The 21,866-nt window shown below is 45.9% G+C and overlaps 2 protein-coding genes across 4 annotated transcripts in view; one reads left to right on the top strand and one right to left on the bottom strand.

The window, feature by feature from the left end:
• LYRM1 (LYR motif containing 1) lies at positions 1-10,412 on the bottom strand. The gene is made up of 4 exons (XM_083711912.1): positions 10,302-10,412; positions 4,150-4,308; positions 1,252-1,344; positions 1-332 (listed from the first exon to the last, which is right to left on the bottom strand). The coding sequence occupies exons 2-4, from the start codon at positions 4,306-4,308 to the stop codon at positions 216-218; spliced, it is 369 nt and encodes a 122-aa protein (XP_083568038.1). The 5' UTR covers positions 10,302-10,412; the 3' UTR covers positions 1-215.
• A 13-nt stretch (positions 10,413-10,425) lies between these two features.
• DCUN1D3 (defective in cullin neddylation 1 domain containing 3) overlaps positions 10,426-21,866 on the top strand; it is a 36,970-nt gene continuing 25,529 nt past the window's right edge. The window contains exons 1-2 of one of the 3 annotated variants that reach the window (XM_083711807.1): positions 10,426-10,524; positions 15,340-15,464. The gene's annotated coding sequence lies outside the window, so the exon portion shown is untranslated. Of the gene's footprint in view, positions 10,525-11,268; positions 11,379-11,898; positions 12,066-15,339; positions 15,465-21,866 lie in introns of those variants that run through there. The other 2 variants (XM_083711809.1, XM_083711808.1) reach the window with 2 other exon arrangements.

Here is a 21,866-nt window from a genome sequence, read left to right as displayed (position 1 = left end):
TCCTATCATAAATCATCTGACTTTTATTGGTGAGTCATCTGCTGACTCTTAATAATTACAAGACCGTTTGATTGTATCCTTACTCATCGCCTTCTCAGGATCAAGTGGGCCTCTGGCCTTGAGGGCGATGTCAGCAAGTGCAAACCACACCAGTTTCATTTATGCATGAAAGGAATCTGCCAAGCAGTCGAGGAAGACACAGGCAACAGTCCTGATTATGAAATTTCATCGTGGGATTTCAAGTAGATAGGCTTGGAAAGCTTTCTCAGCTTCTCTTGATGTCGAAAAGTACGGCCGTGCTGCTGGGCGAGACCCATGGGAGGCAGATGAGTCTATGAGAAGCAAGGAGAAAATAATTTTAAAAAACCCAAACGTTGGGAAACTGCAAAAAATCAGAAAACAGACACACATGCAACCAGTCCAGAAAGGGTGAGAAGGAACCATCTGACCAAGATTAGTGTTTTCACCATTTACTGTTGCACTGAAATAAGATCAGAGGTTCAATTCAGACATTGTGCTGAACCATGGTTTCCACTGACCACCGTTCAAAACCCAAACCATGAAGTGAGCTTCCAAAGGTACAGGCAAACCATAATTTAGAGCTGTGGGTCTGCTTTTGTTTTCTGTTCGCTCCGTGCTCATGTCTCTGAGCCAATGGCCTCTGGAAGCACAGCAATGGGCGTAACCATGGTTTTTCAATTCAAACATTCTGCCAAATGAGGGTTTGCAATCCAATTGCTGGCTGTGGTCTCTGATTTCCCAGCCGATCTCAAAAATGTGGTTTATCAATTCAGCCTAGGTTCTGAGATCTGGGGAGTAAAATCATGATAAACACTGTATGGGCAGAGGGGAAACAAATGGATTACTGCCATATTGGACCCCCCACTTGCATAAAGAATTGAATGCTGACAGAAGGAACTGTCTTTGTGACTGTCTGTGGGCTGATAATTAATATCATTTGAAGTCTAAAAATTTGAGAATCGGTGCTACATGGTAATTAAATATCAAGCCAACATCCTGATTCTCCAAGCAACTTGTGTTACTAAAAGACATCATTTTAATGACTCTTGCAGATGTGGGAGACATCTTTGAAGATATACTCCTGATTCAGCCTGACTCATGTGCTTAGCAGTAATTGTAGGATTGTTCCTGGAGAAGCAAATGGGGTGATTCAATAGCTTCTGTCTAGAACATGTGGAATTCTATGGAGTAATGGGCCAAGATATTCACATCAGGTGGATTTCTACTTACAGGCCTTGGATATGGGATGTGATAGTGAAGTCCTATCTCTATTCTCGCTGTGCATTCGTCTATACATTGTTTAATCATCTTCGGATCTGTTAACTTCTCAAACAACATAAGACAAAACAGAAATCAAAACAGAAAGCTGTGAATCCATGTAGAAATTAGCCATCTCAAAAAAAAAAAAACACCTTGCAGCCCCCCCCCCCCCACTAGCCCAGGTGAGGACATTCTATTCTATTCTATTTATTAAAAAAGGTCCGTATAGTTAAAGCCATGGTTTTCCCAGTAGTGATGTATGGAAGTGAGAGCTGGACCATAAAGAAGGCTCATCACCGAAGAATTGATGCTTTTGAATTATGGTGCTGGAGGAGACTCTTGAGAGTCCCATGGACTGCAAGAAGATCAAACGCATCCATTCTTAAGGAAATTAGCCCTGAGTCCTCACTGGAAGGACAGATCGTGAAGCTGAGGCTCCAATACTTTGGCCACCTCATGAGAAGAGAAGACTCCCTGAAAAAGACCCTGATGTTCGGAAAGATGGAGGGCACAAGGAGAAGGGGACGACAGAGGACCAGATGGTTGGACAATGTTCTCGAAGCTACAAACATGAGTCTGACCAAACTGCGGAAGGCAGTGGAAGACAGGAGTTCCTGGCGTGCTCTGGTCCATGGGGTCACAAAGAGTCGGACACGACTAAACAACAACAACATTTATTTAAAAAATAGAATCTGAGGTTGAGGCTGAGGTTGGTGGGGCAATGCCCCATTCACCTTAACCAACCAGCCTCCACTGGGCCAAGTATCAAGGCAGAGGCGGTTTTAGACTAGCAGGACCGCTGCGGTAGCGCTGGGCATCTGCCTGCAGGGGGTGCCAAAACAATGCTGCAGAATGGATCATGAGAGGTCGGGGTGCCAAATTTTAGCATCGTACAAAATCCACTGCTGATCAAGGCCACACAGCACAATTTGTGTGCCTAAGTGCCATTTAAATCGATGAGATCAAAGAGCGTTGTTAAATGTGAGGTACCCATATCTCCTCTGGATTGGGTTCTGAGCAGCCCTTTGATTGATTCCAAATTTAACTCAGAGCAGCTCTTTGTTCTCCCACGGAGTGTCTAATTTGAGCTCTTTTCGCGCCTACCCGTTTGGACTGTGCTGTCTTTTAATTAAATTGTAGGTCGACTTTTGATAAAAATATATATCGCTCACAGTTCAGGAAAGCAAAGCCATGGGGTTTTTGGTCTCCCAAAGATTCCAAAGGAGGAATTCTTAAAACGGAACTCGCATGTTTTAAGAATCCATCAGGGCAACCTTACATTTGAGCCTTCGCCTGGTAGTCATAGCCGAACAGGAATTCCATGCAAGTGAATGAGCAGGCTGGCAAAGGAAGAATGGGTCACCACAGCGCACCTCTTACTATGCTATGCACAGAGCAGGTGTGGGGTAACTTTGGCCTTCCAGACATTGCTGAACATGGCTGAATCGGCCGTGCTTGCTGGGGCTGATCAGAGTTGCAGCAGCATCTGGAGAAAAGAAAGTCTCTTCCTCCACAAATGGAAATCCAAGAGGCTGGTTGGAGCAGGGATGGAACTCCCTGCTTAGCCAGCCTGCCTGGCAGAAGGCGTTTTTTGTAACTAGCCTGCTAAGAGGCTCCCTGCCTGGACTAGCCTCTCCCACCTCTACAGCCACCATGAAAACACAGGCTACTGAACTCTTAGGGGGCTAAAAACCACAGGCTTTTGTCTTTGTGCAGCAATAAAACTGCTAGCAGGTTTGCAAAGAAAAGCAGGGTCTGGTCTGGTTTCACACTGGATGGGATTTCAAATTGACAGGGTTTTAAATTGGATGGAGGACAGTGTTGAGATTTCCTGCATTGCGGGGGGATGGACTAGATGTCCCTTGGGGTCCCCTACAACTCTACGATTCGACACAGTTGCATCAGATTGCAGCCCATTACGGTTGTATTTTACCACACTGATCTACAGCTGATCTTTCAGGACCTACAACTGGGTTGTTCCTTATGCTAAGGCCATTTAACTGCTCTGTGGGAAGGATCCTGATCGCTTTTCAAATGCTGGTATTGTTGTGGGTGGGTATGTGGTTTTTGTTGTTGTTGTTTAAAAAACAACAACAGGTCAGAGGTTTTTTTGTACGCCACCTCAGTAGGATTTACATCTGGATGGAAGGAAGAGAGGGATGTCTGAGCCGGTGCAGAAACTAGCTTATTCTACAAGGTGAGATTCACATTTGTTACTCTGCCATAGCTGTCAATGTTTCCCTTTTTTAAGGGAAATTCCCTGATTCCGAATAGGATTCCTCGCAAGAAAAGGGAAAAGTTGACAGCTATGTACTCTGCCCCCTTCTGCATATGGCCCCACCCACCAGCAGCATGTGGCCCCTGGGAGGCTGCTAAGAAGGAAATGTGGCCCTTGGGCTGAAAAAGTTACCCTACCCTTGACCTATGATTTGTTCATTGGCAGACGTACATTTGGAGCCCCCTGAAGCTTGAACTGTCATGGGAGCCCCTTAACAAGGTCTGGGTAACCACTGCTATCTTAACAGATCACAGATCACCACACCTTTACAACATCTGTGCTGCTGACTTTGGGATTGCAACTCAAATTGGGTCTAATAGACCCCAATTTTTTACTACAGTTGCTTCTGCATCCCCTCCACGATTAGGGGCCCTAAAGCTTAAGCTTCATTAATTTCATAATAGATCCTGGATTTGTTTCTTCCATGGGGAAACCCGATGATGATCACAGTCTGGTCTAAAAAGAAGCAACCGTCTGCATACAAAGAACATTTGCCCTGTCAGCTGGGACAGAGCGGGAAGAAGCCAGTCCTCCTGCCATCTTCGATGCCAACTCAAAACCTATAAATATTCAGCAAGGCAAACACTCACATTTTTATTCTTTAGGAATAACGTTTTTGCTTCATTTATAATGTACTGTTTTTCTTTGATGGTCTCTTCCATCTGGCCGGATGCCGATTGCCATTTTCTGGCGATGCGAAATATCTTGCGATAAAGGCCAAGAACTTCTTGACGGGTGACGGGCGTCATCTAGAGAAACAGGGAACAGACCCACCAACATTTATGGTTGTGGGGGTGGGAGGAGGCCTCCAAACAGATGGGACATTTTCACATACTCCTTAATTAGTTTTCAAATATTTTAATGGCTCCTAGCTGAACACAAAGAACCAGAAAAGACAGAAAACTACTATAATCTGCCAATGACAGAGAACATTTACTTTCCGTGTACCAACTTGGGGGAAGGAGGTGGGAATCCCAGGCCCTCCAAGTGTCCCTATTTTCCAGGGACAGTCCCGGATTTACAGACGCCATCCAGGTTTCTGATTTGACACCAAAATATCCTGTTTTTCCTTTGGACGTCCCTATTTTCATTAGAGAAATGTTGGGAAGCTATGGAATTATCAGATCCCTGAGCCACCTGAAGGCAGTCCTGTATAGGGAAGTTTTTTTTTAATGTTTAATGTTTTATTATGTTTTTATATATGTTGGAAGCTGCCCAGAGTGTCTGGGGCAACCCATTCAAATGGGTGGGGTGTAAATAGTAAAATTTGGACATCCATATTTTTGTCGGAGAAATGTTTGGGGATATGTCAAAGGGCATGCTGGATCCAAGCCAGTGATCCATTTAAAACACGAACACATTTGACTCAAGAACGATGAATGCAGATCCAACCTACGTCTCAGAACAGAAGCTTGCCTGTTGTTCGGGGCTTCTGGTCTTTTAACGCCGGAGGTTTCTGTGAACTCAAGACTAAGTTTTCGTTGTCTGTGAATCCAGACAGCGATTCTCAACAAGATGGGCATAATACTCCCTTTCTTAACTGTTCTCAGCAAAGGCGACCTATTGTCATTTCTCAAGGAACAGATGGCAAATGTTTAACTAGGCTTTGGGAGGCTGAAGGAAAATGGTGGTCTTTCAGAACCGCTCAGAAACCGGCCAAGCCAGATTGCCTGTCTCACAACAGGGGATTAGGGGACTGGATTTGGCTGGTGCAGTTATTGGGCAAACCAGATTTAAACCACTCCTCCAATGAAGGGACCACAGCATCACCGTGAATGCAACGTTTTCTGTTTTGGAGATGGACTGGGCACTTAGCCACTGTTCAGTACTCTGGAACAAGGGTGGGGAACCTTTGGCTCTCCAAATATTGCTGTACTGCAACTCCCATCAGCCCCAGTAAGCATGGCCAATGGCCAGGGATGATGCAAGTTGTAGCAACATCTGGGGAACCTGTGGCGCTCCACATGATGTTGAGTTACCACTACCGTCCTCCCTGTCCATTGACCAAAATCGTTGGGGCTGATGGCAGTTGGAGTCCAACAACATTTGAATCATATAAACATAGAATTGTAGAGTTGGAAGAGACCCCAAGCACCATCTAGTCCAACCTCCTACAATGCAGGAATCTCAGCTAAAGCATCCATGACATATGGCCAGCCAACCTCCAAGGAAGGAGAGTCCACAACCTTCTAAGGGAGACCGTTCCACTGCTGAGCAGCTCTTACTGTCAGAAAGTTCTTCCTTATGTTTAGTCGGAATCTCCTTTCTTGTAACTTGAATCCACTGGTTTGAGTCCTACCTTCCAGAGCAGGAGGAAACAAGCTTGCTCCATCTTCCATGGCACAGCGCTTGAGATATCTGAAGATGGCTATCAGATCTCCTCTCTGTCTCCTCATTCCAGGCTCAACATAGCCAGCTCCTTCATTTGGAGGGCCACAGGGACCCCAGCCCTGCTGCACAAAAATGCTCAGCAATTGGCTCAGGTGTGCAGACCTTTGGTCCTCAAGATCTTGCTGAACTATAACTCCCATGATCCCTGGCTTTGAGCCATGCTTGCTGGCTGATGGGATTTGGAGTTCAGGAACATCTGGAAGGCTGACAGTTCCCCACAACTGTACACTGAAGGCACAGCAGCTTCCTAATTTGAGCTTAGAAAGGAAACCCATTTCTAAGATCCCTCTGGGGGTTGGAGCTCTCCCGCTGTCTGCCTCTCAATACCATTCATCCATGTGTGCACAGGAACACAAGAGGCTGGCTTATACTGAATCAAACCCATTGGGCTCATCTAGCTTAGCACTGTCCTCACCAAGTGCAGGCCAGATCTGGAGAACCTTTGGTTTTTCGGGCAGCCCCATATGGAGATGTTGGGGGGTTGAACCTGGGACCTTCTGGATACAAAGCAACTGTTCTACCTTCCTGCGGAGGAATCACATCAGCAGGGGACGTTCTGGCCTTTGTTCTCGGCGCCTGCTTAACGCCACTCTCGGGCGCCTTTCCAAGAACGGCCAGTGTCGGGAGTCCCCATTTCGCTGTCTTAAGAGCTAAATTATAACACTTAGCTGAAGTGATGGCCCACAATTGCTCTGCAGCTGGGAGCGGTGACACATCATCATTCACGGCTCCGCACATTTAAGCTGCAGCAACAACGAAAAAGTCAGTGGGTCAAATTAAACCCTGGGGTAAAACACGAGCGAAGAAAGCCAACAGGCCTGCCGCTGTGGTGGACATTCAGCAGATTTCCTATGAGGAAGAATGAACAGCTGGCATGCTTCGCCCCCCCGTGACATTGAAGAGAAGGGGAACGGAGGAGGATTCTTTGCTTGGCTGAGAAGATCACCTTCTTTCCAGTGCACAGTTACGCATTAAACTATCAAGTCGTTTGGCATGAACAGGATTGATTTCCCCCCCTGCGACAACAGCTCATCTGGTTTAACGATGCCAGGAGCAGGTGGGCATTTCAAACGCCCCCCTCTTTGTGCAAGATACTTGGGCAAGCTTCTGTTTCGACTAGTGCGCTGGGACTTGAGCAAAAGGGGAACGGGATTAGGGCTGCAGCTGCTGAAGAGGTTGCAAGCCGGTTAGCAATGCACTGCTCTGATCTTTTGTGTGAAGTCGGGTATTTTAGAAAGCTGCCTTAAACTGAGCCTTGGTTCCACCTAGCTCAGCAGTGTTGGCGGAGACTGGCAGGGGTATTCCAGGGTTACAGTGAGGGTTCTCTCCAGCCCGACTGGGTGATGCTGAGAATTGAACCTGGGATCTTCAATAATGCAGAGAAGATGCTCTACCACTGGGCTGCAGCCCTTCTTGTCATGTGGGGTTGATGCCTGGAGGACCACATTTGCCTCACAGGCCTGAGGCTCCCCATCTGTGGTTTATGGCTTACTATTAGATGCGAATGCAGCCAATATCTAAAGGTCCCTGATTCGTTCCTGTGCATTGGCAGCTGTGATTCTGAAACTCAATGTAGTGGTGAATGTATTAGGCTATGGCTGGAGAATCTGGGTTCAAGTCCTCACTTGGGAAGTCTTTTTTTCTCCCTGAACGTAGAGAGGGGGTGGTTTTCAATAAACAAAATAGCCAATCTTTTAGAAACAGTCTGCTTGGCCATAGTCAGAAGCTGGATACTGAACTAGACGGACCCATCGTTAAAAAATAAATATAAAAAGCAGCAATTTTTAGCACTGGGCAGTTCAGAGGAGCAAGAGATTGACCTGCTCAGGAGCCGCCAATGATCTTGCAAGGACTTCTACCTGCCCTTCACTGCATTTCCTAGTTGCAGAAGCAAAACACTGACTCAAGCTCTTTACTAGAGAAATCCTTTCATTGCTTCGAATACATCCAAGATCTGCTCTGTCAGGAAAAAATGTACACGGATGACCTGAAACCAAAGGCAATTTGGATAGTAACGTTACCAACCATGGGGTGGAATTGAGAGAGGGAAGGATCATAGGCACATTTCCTTGTTTTTTCAAACGTTATTCTCTCTCCTATTTGGTGACATAATTTAAAAAAGAAAATTTAGAACTCCTCAGCCTCTTATACTTTGCACTTGTGGGATCGCCTTACCCACTCGGTATGCCCACTCGGCCACTTCGACCTATGGAATTGGCACTGCTAGAGGTGCCACATAATATTTGTTCCGCATTCATAAGAAATGAAACTTTTACTGTGGCAGCTCCTATACTTGGGAATTCCTTGCCTGTTGACATCAAGCAAATGCCTTTGCTGGACTCTTCTCAGTGCCTTCTTAAAACATCTTTGTTTAGGCAAGCTTACCCAGACATACAGAAATCAATTCTTTTACTCTCTTTTTAGTTTGCAGCTGCTTTCGAATGTTTTTAATACCCACTTTTAATTGTATTTAATGATAATTTTAGTATTTTGTTCTGTATGTAAACTGCTCTGAGGTTCTACTGCAATCAATTATATAAATTTTGTTATATAAAATAAAAAGAATGTTCTGATGAAGACTAATGGGACAAGATTTGCCTTATTCCATTTTTAAAAATGCAATCAGACAACTGTTTCCCACCCCCTAGGAAATTCTCCCAAAACATCAATACATGTAGAATTTGGTCAACGCTGTAGCCCAGCAATTTAATTTCACCTTATAAGTCTCAGCAGCATGAATAAAGTCTTTTCCTGGAACTCTTCTTTTATTTATTTTTTCTTTAACACGACAAATGACATTCTCAGCTATCTCTGCACTCATTATAAGAATGAGGCATCCAAAAATATACAACCCAAATCCGGAGCAAAATAATGGATTTGCACTTCTTATTCATTTTTGGCCTTTTGGCAAAGGTGACTAAGCACACAGAAAATAATAGAAATTATCAAGTACTGGGCCACGGCCAAAATAAAACAATGGATCTAAATATTAATGAAACTAATTATTCTCCACGAATTTCGCTTGCCCATGATATGACCAGTTCCTTCCTACCTCCCATTATTTGACTCAGATCAACTGAGCCCATTCAGAAGATGCACCAGTAATATGCTGATGGTTTCTGGGTTGCAGGTGGAAAGCCACATACACACAGCAAGTGCTGCTCTTCCTCCTCTCCTTATTTTAGTTTCGCTTATTGCTTTCAAGGGTAGGCTTACATTTTAAAACAAAGGCTTCCCTTACATTCGTGGGTTCCTGGGTTTCTTTTGTGGGCTTCAGCTTTGCTCAGTTGTCACTGATGTTTTAACTGCTGGCTTGAATATAATTTAATTTAACTTTCCCATCAGCTAACACCACATATATAGTGTAGACTTCACCAGCATGTTACATGGAAAGCCTGAGTTTCAGGGTACAGTGGCGGGATGGGGCGGAGCCCTTACCTTTTGTGAGGGGGACTCCAACGACAGATAAATCATATTAAATAATAAATAAAAATTAGAATACAGAAATGCATTCATAGCTGTCAACTTTCAGATTTGAAAATAAGGGATCAGCAGCCTCACCTGTCCCGGGGACAGTCTACGGGATATCTAACAATCCCGGATAGCAGTGGGAGACATTGGCACTGGAATAAGCGAATTTCCCGCAAAAAAAGGTAAGGTTGACAGCTATGAATGCAATGCAAATCTGCATCTTTTCGGGAATGGTGGTGTGCAATGTGTTAGGGGTTCACCCTAGGAGACTATACTCCCAGTGGACTGAGACGGTCTCAAGCAGCATCCTATCAACTCCCAATCACAACTATGCCCCATCAGGCTCCGCCCCATGGTTTTCAAGACCCCGCCTTTGAGCTCCTTCAAGCCCCACCCCCTGAAAGTGAGGTTGTCATGGCAGCTTCAGCAGGAGAGCAAGGGCACAGCGCTGGAAGGAGATGGCAGGGGGTGTGATTGACTGCCAAGAGACCTAACAAGGTGTTATAAAGGGGTGCATTTAGGGGGTCAGGTTCTTCCTCTCTTGGTTGACATTGGCGACGCCATTTTGTCGCCAGGCCAAGGTGCTTTGGCGCCCTCTAGAGGAGAGGGCAGGAACAACTCGAGCGCTCTAGGGAGCCCGCGGAGCCATCTGGGCTGTACCAACATACGAAGGGGGCGGGGGTGGCGAGTGCGGAAGGCCACACCCACAACCAACCCCTCCTCATTTCAAAACGCTTGCCTTGGCCTCCCCCGTGACACGCCCGCCCCCCTTGAGCACTCCAGCCTTCCCTTACCTGAGGCAGGCATCGCCCTTCCCCTCCCTTCCCCACCCTCCCGCCTAGCATAGTTTCACCCGGCGCGGCTTTCCTCCCTCACTTACCTCAGAAGCAGGAGGACGACGACGACGGGGGGGAGGGGCGGGGGAGTCCAGCGCCCCCTCTTGCCCTCACGGCGTGCGGCGTCAGGCACGTCGGCGCGGGCGCCGCCCTGCGTCAGCGCGTCGCCAGCTGACTCCCCAAACGGACACCGCCCCCCGGAAGTGATGCAGGGGAGGCTGAGCCCGAGTGGGAGCCCTGGCCGCTGTAAGGAGCTGGTGCGGAGGGGTGAGTGAATTGGGCTGTCTCTCTTCCCGTCCGTTTCGGAATGGGGCTGGGGAGCCTCCCGTCGGTTTCCCCCATCCCCCACCCCCACTCCCTTCCCTCACACACGGCCTCCCTGCCCCCCCCACCTTTAGCAACTGCCAAGGTCCTCGGCTCTCCCCCCACATCGCCCCCCTCTCTCTGTCTCTCTTCCCCCTTTGGACTGCCCCGAGTTAGAAGGGGCTTCGGGGTGGGGAGAGAGGGAGGAGGAAGATTTGGAGCCCTGGTGGGGGGATACGTGTTCCCTTGGAGGGGTGGGTCATGAGGGGCCCCTGAAAGTCCCCATGAGGGAAGCAGGGGCAGTGGAGGAAGGGGGTGAGAGAGCCTTCCATCCACCCCCCCTCCTTCCAACTTTGGGGCATGTAAATCTTCCCTGACTTCCCACCTCTCCCAACACCCCCACCCCAAATATAAGTGTCTCTCTTCCTCCCTTATCTCAGAAGGTGAGTTGGTTGCAGTCTCTAGTCAGATTTTGTGTCTGTGGAAGCTTCCCCTCCTTTTAGCTAGGTCTTAGGATCCGCTTGATCTGGGTGCATTTTTACTTGGTAAAGTCAGAGGTTTGCTTCCCATCCCAGGATGTGTGACTAGGAGGATGGGGGGGGGGGGGGCATCACTGCCACTTTGTGTCCCAGAGTGAGTTTAGATTGGAGTGGTATTAAACCCACCCTTACTCACAAAATTGTGTGGGTGTTTTTGTTTTTTTGGTGGGAACTCCCCCTCCCCCTTTTTAGGCTACAAAGTAAGGATCCACCCATGGTCCAATCCTGGGCAAGTTTTCTCAGGGCAGGTTGCCCAAATTCAAAGGGGCTTACTCCCAAGTAAGTGTGTGGGACTGCACCTTTTTAATATGTGGCTTGGAAGTAGTGGCAGGATGCAAGCTGCTATTTTAACCATCCTGGTGTGCTCGGAGTGGGGTGGTTAAACTGTGGTTAAACACATATGCGCACACCACTTTCTCATAAATGTTTGGAATGTGTGGTCATTGGTTTTGGGTTTTTCTTTTTGAAGGAGGCACTTCCCCCTTTCAGAAATTAAAGATCATTTAATATGCAGAGGCAGTTGACACTGATGTTTTTCGGTCATTCTTCCGCCTAGACTTATATCCATCCCAAACACGCTTTCGCTACCTCCCTATACTTTGAAATATTGTAATCTGTGTTAGTCGTGAGCATGGAACGTGGATGTGGTTTTTCTTGTTCCAAATGAATGTCCCCAAGTGAGAGGAGGAAAATGGGAAAGTGTCAGTCCCTTCCCCTCCACGCCCCCAAAGTCTGGCACACTGACACCTTCTCCACCACCAGTAGTGCAAGATCACCAATCTCCTGTCTCCTCTTTCACGAAGTCAATTTATTGGACTGTGGTCATAATACATCATTTTGGAGGTTCTTCCACAATTGAGGGTCAGGTAAAGATGACCTCATGTTGATACCTCAGTGCTGAAGAGGCTGTTTCTTTATTTATTTCTTTAGTGTCATCTACATACATGGTGCTTTACAAAAAAACAGGTATGACAGGTCCCTGCCCCGAGGAACTTACATCCTGAAATAGACATGAGACAAACAGCAGAGGAAGTGAGGAAAAAATGAGTAGGAGATCCATTGTGTTCAGAAGACTTGCACACCTCCTCAGGGATGACCAAAGGGTTCCTGGGAAAGGACTCGATGCCCTGATTGTGGGCTTCCCAAAAAATTCCAGGAATGAAATGCCGAACTAGATGGGCCTTTGGTCTGAACTAGCAGATCTTTTCTTCTGTTCTAAGATGCTGAGGATTACTTAATTTATGGGGTGGAGCAGCTACCACTCAGTGTTCTTGACTTCGCTGGTGCCTTCGTAGTAGTATAGACTTCTCATTGCCACCTTCATACAGAGTGAGGTTTTGCGGTGACAGCTCTGTTTCTATTGCCTTTTCCCTTTCAACAAGTCTCTTATTAAGTAAGAGACCTTTCCTAGTCTGCATCTGTACCAGACATGCTTTTAATGTTTTATTGCCTGTATTTGATGGCTACTAGCCATGGTGGCTTTGCTCTGCTTCCTTGCAGTAATGCTTTTGAAACCACAGGAGGGAGAGCGCTCTTGTGTTTGGGTCCTGCTTGGGGGCTCCCCAATTTTTTGTGGTACTTACTCTTTTTTGTGTGGCTCAGGTACAGGTCTCGGGGAGGAGCTTGCAGTGGTTGTCAAAGAGATAGTTGGGTGTCTTTTTCTCTGAAGAATTAAGGGATAACAACGAAAGTGCTTTGTAGCTAGTGAAACGAGAAGTGGGATTTCCCTAACTGTAGAAAACGTGTTCCCTTTTTTTTAACTGGCTGTGTAGGAAACGTTCAAACAAAACGCCACATTCCAGTGTGGTTTGCTTTTCCAGTCATCATTCATATTCTCTTCCTATCTGAAGGGTGTGGAGGTAGATTTTTTTTTTTTTAAAAAAAATAACACCCTGCCCCCAAGGGGGTTTAGTGTTTACGCGAGCAGTGAGTTCAGAGGTGTGTTTTTAAATAAAGTGACAATATTCATTTTTAAAAAAAGTTAATACTAATAACCTAAAATACTTCGTTTTGCACAATTTGTATTTCTTTGTTTCTGAAATACTGGCCTTTGAGCTAAAAAGTTGTGGCCAAGTAGGTTCATAAAATACATATCTCTTATAATTTAGATTTAAATGCAGCCACTAGATTTATTTATTTATTAAAAAGCAAATCCTCTTAAGGTGTGCATTTCTGAGGGTGTCTTTTTTAATGAAAGAGAACTGCCAGTATAATGAAGTGCTGCTCATAAAAAATATTTTGGACAATCCATTTAAATCAGGAGTGGCTAGTGGATATTTTGGATTATTCATTTAAATCAGAGATGTTCTTCCAGCCACGGTTGGGCAGTCCCACCCATCAGCTCCTGCCAGCATGACCAACGGTCAAGGATGATGGGAGTTGTAGTCCAACAGCTGGAGGGCCACAGGTTTACCCCTCCACACACACATATAAATACAGTATGTACGCAGTGGTAACAGGATGTCAAGGCCATGGTGTTAAGTTAACCAATTTGTGGCAGTGTAATAGAAACGTGTTTGTTAATGACAAATGACTAACAATTGTTGCAAGCAGTGGTTAAGCAAACATTAACTGGAAGTTGTTTCCTTTTACGGCTACCATTGAGAAGAATGTTTGCACTCTTCAGGCAATCTGGCCAAAACAATTGATGCTCTGTCTCTTCCAGAATGGCTTTGGACTCCAGTGGGATGCCTATCCCTTAAATTCTTTGAATAGACTTTTGAACCACAAATTTCCTCTAAAGCTCCTGGAAGCTCTGCTTTTTTCAATTGCCTTGCTGTGCTACTCAAAGCAGAGGTGGGGAGACTGTGGCCTTACCAAATGCTATTTTTATTAGTATTATTGCGTTTATTTCCCACCTTTCCTCAGACAGCTGAAGGTGGTCACATGGTTCTCCCCTTCCCTGTTTTTTCCTCACAGCACCCCTGTTAGGTATTAGATATTTGTTGTCTAGCCAACAGCCAACTAGGCAGCTTCATGGCACTGGACTCCTAAAAAACTTCATATTCCTTAAGACTCACAGATCACTTTTTGCACAGCACAGACTCTCAGTTGGCCTTTCTAATAGAGGTGTATTTCCTTAATATTGGAATTTTGATTTTTTTTTTTTTAATGGGTCAACATGGCTACCTTTGCTCCTCCAGCAGGCATCTCATTCCAGTCCTTCTTCCCATCCCCAACTGAGCAACTTCAGTGATGGAGGGCTTAGCAATTTTTTTTCAAACATTCGAGAAAGGGTGGTAGCTTTGGAAATGTATCTCAAGCCCAAGGGCTAGAGCAAGTTGCATATATTAGCTGCATGTAATTACCATAATTTGTAGGTCATTTCCACAAATGTGCTGGGTGCCAACTTGCAAGAGACAGATACGTTTCACTCCTGCGATAATTCTGGTTTTGAATGGTTAACATCAAATATGCAAAACCCTAGCCCCTCATGCCACCCGGCCAGTGAATCTGAATAAGCTCTGGAGACCATGAGATTTCCAATGCTCCAAGCTAACGCTTCTCCCTGCCCCACTTTAAGCTTTAGCATGAAGACCAAAGCATGGCCCAACAAACATCACTTTCTAGCACTGTTATGTGTGATGGGGTGGATTTAGACGTTCTCTGTAGCATCAAATCTACAGGCTGCCTTTATTTTATCTTTACAAATGTTGATATTTTGAGCCTTCAATAGTAGTAAGAATTTTGATTGTAATATAGTTGTCGCATAGGCAACATTCAAAAGTTGCCAGGTCCATTTTGCACCTGGCTATTGGCCACTTACGACCAAGTGAAGATGCCCGGGCGTCAGAATGGCACTTGACATCTCCACCATCTGGAGATGCATGCCTGGGGATCCTTGGATCTTGACTGTTTTCACACACCAGCAACACATCTTGTAGAATTGTACCTGATCTATTTTATCTGCAGCATCAGAATTAATTTCAGGAGCCAAAAGGTCATATTAAAAAATATGACTTACAAACCATCAAGCCCCAAAATGGCAACTAGGCATTCCGTTTTGGATGCTTCACTGCTGATATGCATTAAAAACTGGCAAGAGTTTTAACAGTCTGGATGGAAGGGTAATAACAAGGAAGGGTGGGTGGGTGCGTACCATCAAAGTTGGGTGGATAAGATTAGGATCTTAACCACTGGACAGGACATCTTTCCCAGATTTTTACCTGTAACTGGAAACCTATACTATCTCTCCTTTTTAAAAAATAAAAAATTAAAAGTAACTATTTTGAAATCGTAGGTTCTGGACTTCATGGATGCCCAGCCGTGCTTTGAATACTTGTGACCACTGCTGTTGGGCTCATGGTCTATACACTCACTGCGAGAGAAGAGGCACTCTTGGAATACCCTGCCAGAAAGAAGCAGGTATGTATCTGCTTCTGTAAAGATCTGTGCTGCTCAGCCTTAGGAGGTGGTGGGGAGGAGAGGGGGAAATGCTCCCTTAGCTGTGTTGTGATTGCAAGTCAGGAAGCTTCGGAGAAGGAATGAAAAGTTGTCCTTCCTATCAAGCAGTGTTAATGCTGGAGGCTGGTAGATTAACAGCCTGGTTGTGTTAGCTTCGTTCCAATGGAAACTCTTAAACCTCTCTGTTATACTGTTAGTTGCACTGGATTCCCACCCCCTCCCCAGAACACCTTTGTTTATTTGTAGAAAAGTTTCAAGATTTTCACAGTAGAAGAATTCCCTCTCCCTATTTGCACACTTGGTGATAACAGGACATATAGCAATGCACCTCAATTTCCCACATCTCTCACCACCTCATCGCCACCAATCTCCACCTCAAATGTCATGGTAGTTTCCTAAATGTGTACAGTACTGCGTCTTTAAAGTCACATATTAAGCAATTTGTGGTTGTAGTAGACACACATACGGACTTTCCCATTCTGCAAGCATATGCAGGAACTGAAAAAAGGTTCAAAAGAAGTAAAGGCGGGACGGCAGAAAGAAGAATAAAGGAAACCCAATTTGTTGTAGTTGAGAATATCCACATTAAACAATGCTGCAAATCACTGGTGTTTGATTTATCCCAGGGATGATGCAATACCACACAATGAAGACAACTTGCATTTTATTTATAGCCTTTTTACCCTGCTCTTTAGCCAAGAAGGCTCTTATTACAAGGGACAGTAATAAGACGGTCTCTGCCCTCCGGCTTGTTATCTGAAAGACATGGCACATAAGGAAAAAGGGATAGGAAGGGCAGAGGAAAAGGGCAAGCTCAAGCATCAGGTCTTAAAGGTGCAGCTCTTGCCATTACCAGCTGAAATGGAAACAGTTCAGGATTCCTCATGGATTGGCTGCTGCTAAGTGACAATCAAGGGGTGGTCAAAGGCATCTGGGATTTCAGCAGTAGCACGATGGGGGCTGTTAAAAGCTGTGCTGGACTTGCTTGCTGCTTTTTCCGCGTTGACTGCTATGAAGTAGCTTTTTAGGCAGAACTAGCTAGAGTTCTGTGAAGTGGGTCTCTCTTAGGGGCTGCTGAACCCCTGGCGGTGGAATGTGAGATGCTGTTGTCTTGAGGGCCTTGAGTTCAAGGCACAAGGTGTTTTGTTTTTCGACAGTGAGCATGTGGGTGGCCAAGAACAATGCTTGGCAGTTATGCGGCACTTTGTGTGTTCAGAGTTATGTGCATTCGCTTCTACAGGAAGCTAAAGCAGGCATGCAGAGTTAATCCTGATAAAACAAATGGGACTGAGGAGAAGCTGAGGCTTGCTTAAGGCAACTGAGTGGGGCCCTGCTCAACCATATGCCTTCCTAGGTAGCCTTGGGCCAGTCCCCATCTCTCAGCTTAGCCTATCTCCAGGGTTGATGTGAGGATACAATGGGGGAGTAGAGAACCATATGCATTAGCTTGGGCTCTTTGAAGCAAAGGTGAGATAGAAACATAATAAATACCGTATTGGCCTGAATATAAGCTGCACCTTTAAAACTCAAGGGGGGGGGGGGGAGAAAAAAAGACAATATCCAAATATAAGCCACTCCCTTAAAATTCCGCAGACACTCACACCCATTCCATTTTACCGTATGTCTGTTTTAGCAGCAATATTGTAAAAGCCAATTTTTGTAAGTTCGCAAATTTAAGCCGCACTCTCACTTTTCACTGTTGGAATTTGGGGGGAAAGTGAGGCTTATATTCAGGCCAATATGGTAATTTTTAAAGTGGGGGAACTCTCAGTCTCATATGTGGGCGACTAGATCTCAAGGATTGTATCCAACTATGCTATTGTCAGAGTAAACTCAGTGAAATTAATGGACCTAGGTTGGTATTGCCCATTCTTTTCAATGGGTCTACTCTGAGTAAGGCTTGCATTGGATACAGCCCCATGTCTGGACCATTGCAAAATGCATGTGAGGGCTAAACTATACGTTTCATTAAGAATGTGTTTACAGTTGTGCCCTTAGAAGTGTGGCAAGTGCTTTCTTACAATCGTAGAGTTGGCAAGGACCCTAAGGATCCATCTAGTCCAACCCCCTGCAATGCGGAAACAGGCAGCCATCCCATACGGGGATCAAACCTGCAACCTTGGCGCTATCAGCACCATGCTCTAACCTCAGGAAACAAACAAGTGGTGGTGAAATCCAGATGAGATCTACAAGGAAGGGGATTAGCTCTTGATCACCAGAAAATGTTATCTGTTTAAGCTGCTAGTTGCACACATTGGTGCTGTCTGCTGAAACTAGCACTTTGCGGGGGGGGGGGGGAATAACAGTGGGAAAGTGGTATGTGGGGAATGGGTTAAGCCACTCCCTCTTCATTGCACTTCCTAGTCGCTGCTTAAAAAACCAAACAAACCGAAAGGAAACACTGGCCATACATCTAAGCACGCAGTTGTAAACACACTATTACCAGGATGTATAGCTTGGCTCAGAGTTTTAGGGAAATGCAGATTTGCATCTGGGTTGCTGGTTCCCCCTCGCACACACACTCCTTTTCAAGAACACACACATTTCCCAGATAGCGATGTGGGTTTTCTGGAAAACTTTGCCTTGGCAAATTTCCCAGAAAACTCTGGAAAATGTCCCATTGCCCTGTATCTTTAAAAGAAAAAAGTTATTCCAATAGTCAAAGAGTTGAAACAAAATATTTGATTGAGGGCAAGGCATGGTGGTGTTGGAAATCGACAAAGTGTATACTTTTCATGGTTTTATTGAAAGTATTTCTATTTGAATATCTGCAAATAGCGTAGACGGGACTCTTCCCGTAAAAATGTTGAGAGAGAGGAAAAAAGAAGGGACTGAAAACTTTTCCCTGGCTGCTTTTGGCACCCCCTGAGAGCTGTGTGGGAAGGGCCATAGCTCAGTAACAGAGCATCTGCGTGGCATGTAGAAGGTCCCTCTACATGCATCTTGGCATTTCTGGGTAGGGCAGGGATAGACTTGTATGAAACCCTGGAGAGCCACTATCAGGACGTGTAGACAATACTGAGCGAGATGGGTCACTTTTTCTGACTAAGAACACCACAGCCAAATCATTTGGGGGAGTAGCCATAACTCAGTAGTCAGAGCAGCTGCTTTGAAGGTTCAGTCCCTGCCATCTCCAGGTGGAGCTGGGGAAAGACAACCGCCTAACGTTCTGGAGAACTGCTGCCAGTCAGTGTAGGAAGCCATGCTGAGCTAACGAATGGTCTGGCTCAGGAGTCATTCTGGACTCACAGCTGTCCATGGAGGCGCAGGTTAACTCTGTGTCCAGGGCAGCTGTCTACCAGCTCCACCTGGTACGCAGGCTGAGACCCTACCTGCCCGCGGACTGTCTTGCCAGAGTGGTGCATGCTCTAGTTATCTCCCGCTTGGACTACTGCAATGTGCTCTACGTGGGGCTACCTTTGAAGGTGACCCAGAAACTGCAATTAATCCAGAATGTGGCAGCTAGACTTGTGACTGGGAGTGGCCGCCGGGACCACATAACACCAGTCCTGAGAGATCTGCATTGGCTCCCAGTACGTTTCCAAGCACAATTCAGAGTGTTGGTGCTGACCTTTAAAGCCCTAAACGGCCTCGGTCCTGTATACCTGAAGGAGCGTCTTCACCCCCATCGTTCAGGCCGGACACTGAGATCCAGCACCGAGGGCCTTCTGGCGATTCCCTCATTGCGAGAAGTGAGGTTACAAAGAACCAGACAAAGGGCCTTCCCGGTAGTGGCGCCCGCCCTGTGGAACGCCCTCCCTTCAGATGTGAAGGAAATAAGCAGCTATCTTCTTTTTAAAAGATATCTGAAGGCAGCCCTGTTTAGGGAAGTTTTTAATATTTAATGCTGTATTGTTTTTAACATTTGATTGGAAGCCGCCCAGAGCGGCTAGGTATAAATAAATTATTATTATGATTATTATTATTATTAGGAAACTTCCTGTGTTCCTGTTGCTTGCCATGCCAATTACACCTGTTGAAATTCCCTAGTCTGCATCCTTAGAATCACAGAACAGTAGAGTTGGAAGGGACCCTGAGGGTCATCTAGTCCAACTTTGCAGTGTAGGAATCTGTTGCCCAGTGTGGGCATCAAACCTTGAGATTAAGAGTCTCATGCACTACTGACTGAGCTATATCCAGTCAATGGTTAAAGGTGCAGTGGCCCTGGCCTCCTTTTTACCCCCACTGGCCAGCCTAGTACTTGGTCTCTCTCCAAAAGCCTCTGGCAAGAGAGATTTGTCCGTTTGCAAGCTGCCTCCTGGAGGGTGAGAAGAGGGTATCCAAAAGAGGGAATGAACAAACTTTTGGTACTGGCTCCTGAAGGAATGTGGTCCTTAGCAGAAGAATGGTTGTTCACTCCAACACTCTTAATAATCTGTGTTATTTTTTTCAATGATGGGCAGTATCAGCCTCAGTTTTTAAAGCAAAAGTACATAAGTTGGAGCCAGATATGATAAAACTTTTCCAGATTTCAGTATCTAATATAATTGGCAGCTGGTTCCTCAGAAGTGCCAAGAGCCGGCAATCTTAGCCAGATCTTTCTACATCTTCAGAGTCGCAAAGGGACCTCACAGGTCACCTTGCCCACCCCCTGCTGCTCAAGAAATCTGCTGATGCCGTGTCCCTCTGATAGTCGGCCAGCCAGCATCTGCTTGGAAACCTCTTAGTGAAGGAGAGTCCACGGTCTTCCAAGACGGTCTGTTCCAGTGTTGAACAGCTTGTACTTTCACTATGTCCTCCCTTATGTTGGGTGCAGAGGTATTGGTACAGTCACTCTTGAGGAGGGCCTGGGAGCTGCTTACATCAAGCCTGGGAGTTTCCTTACTTACAACACCCAGGAGAGGAGGCCTTGGAGACAACCAGGTCTCACATCTGCACCTCCAGTTATCCAGATGTGGAACTTGAAGAAGCCGTCTTATATGGAATCAGATAAGTATGGCAAATGCACCTGCCATACATTTAAAGCACACCGAACACACATTTTAAACACCTGACTCCCCCCAAAGAATCCTGGGAAGTGTCGTTTCCAGCTCACAGAGCTACAATTCACAGTATCCTTAACAAAGCAGAGTTCCCAGGATCCTTTGGGGGAAATCACATGCTTTAAATGTGCCTTGGATGTCCTATAAATGTATGGTAATAGATCTGCCCTTAGTCCATCTAGCTCAGCAGTGTCTGCTACTAAACCAACTGGCAGCGGCTCTCAAGGATTTCAGACAGCAATCTCTTCCTGGAGACAAACGGGATGAACCTGGGACCTTCTGAATGTAAAGCACATGCTGTGAACACTGAGCTATGCTCCTTCCTTTGCTCCCAAAAAACCCCGTACCCCTCCCCAAACAACTAGGAGAGCTGCTAGTATATTCTCATTCCCCCCTCCCTCTGGATCGTTTGTTTAATTGTAATTGTATTCTGTTTATATCTCGCTTTTCCTGCAAGGAGCTCAAGGTGGCATTCATGGTTCTCCCCCTCCCCATTTTATCCCCACGACAACCCTGTGAGGTGGTTTAGGCTGAGAGATGGTGATTAGTCTCCATGATCATCCACTGAGCTTCCTTGCGGGGTGGGGATTTGAACCCTGGTCTCCCAGGTCTTCTTTAACCTCTGCGCCACGCTGAAAACAGCACAGCTTTCCTCTTGAATCTCTCCCCTGCTACTTATGAGTGTTTCTGCTGCAATGCAGCGCTGTTGTGTCCATTCGTTATGTTATTAATTAATTTTATGAAACAGTTCATTTTTAGAAATGGTGTAACTGTCCGTAGAAAATTGTTTTGGAAGGTTTTTTATATTTTTTTCCATTGCAATAAACTTTCTGCAGAAAACATTCCATTCTGCACTGGTGTTGATAGTAAACGGTGGCCAAGAGCAGGAGTTGCTCATCCTTGGTATAGCAGACCTCTCCAAGTCAGTAAACAAAAGTGTTTTGAACCTTTTCCCTGCTGTAACCAAGGGCAAGTGTCTCTGTGGATTTGGTGTGTTGAGTGTGCCTGTGAAGACTTCCCTTCCGATGTGCTGATCGAATGCGTCCAATCCCGACAGCGTCTTTGCTCAGTGGATTCTTGGTAGCGCATGTCATGGTGTGCTCAGGGGTGAACATTGGGGGCCTGTTGATTTTCTTGTTCTTCCTTGCTGCTTCAGGGAGCTGCAACCCTCCCTGAACTCGAAGCCTTCTGGAGCCTGCTCTGCTAAGAGGCCGCTTTGGATATCAAGATGGAGATTTGGCATCCCAGCGTATTCAGCTGTTGATGTTTTGCAATATTTATTAAAGGTGGTTCTGAAGAAATAAGAAATAACACTTGTCAACACGCGCATTTCCTAGGGAGCACTACAGTTTTTGCCAAAACACAGCTTTTCTCTCCATTT

Source organism: Podarcis gaigeae (genome assembly GCF_964106915.1).
Source record: "Podarcis gaigeae genome assembly, chromosome: 14".
Lineage (NCBI taxonomy): Eukaryota > Metazoa > Chordata > Lepidosauria > Squamata > Lacertidae > Podarcis > Podarcis gaigeae.
This window is presented reverse-complemented; position numbering and strand designations above follow the sequence as displayed.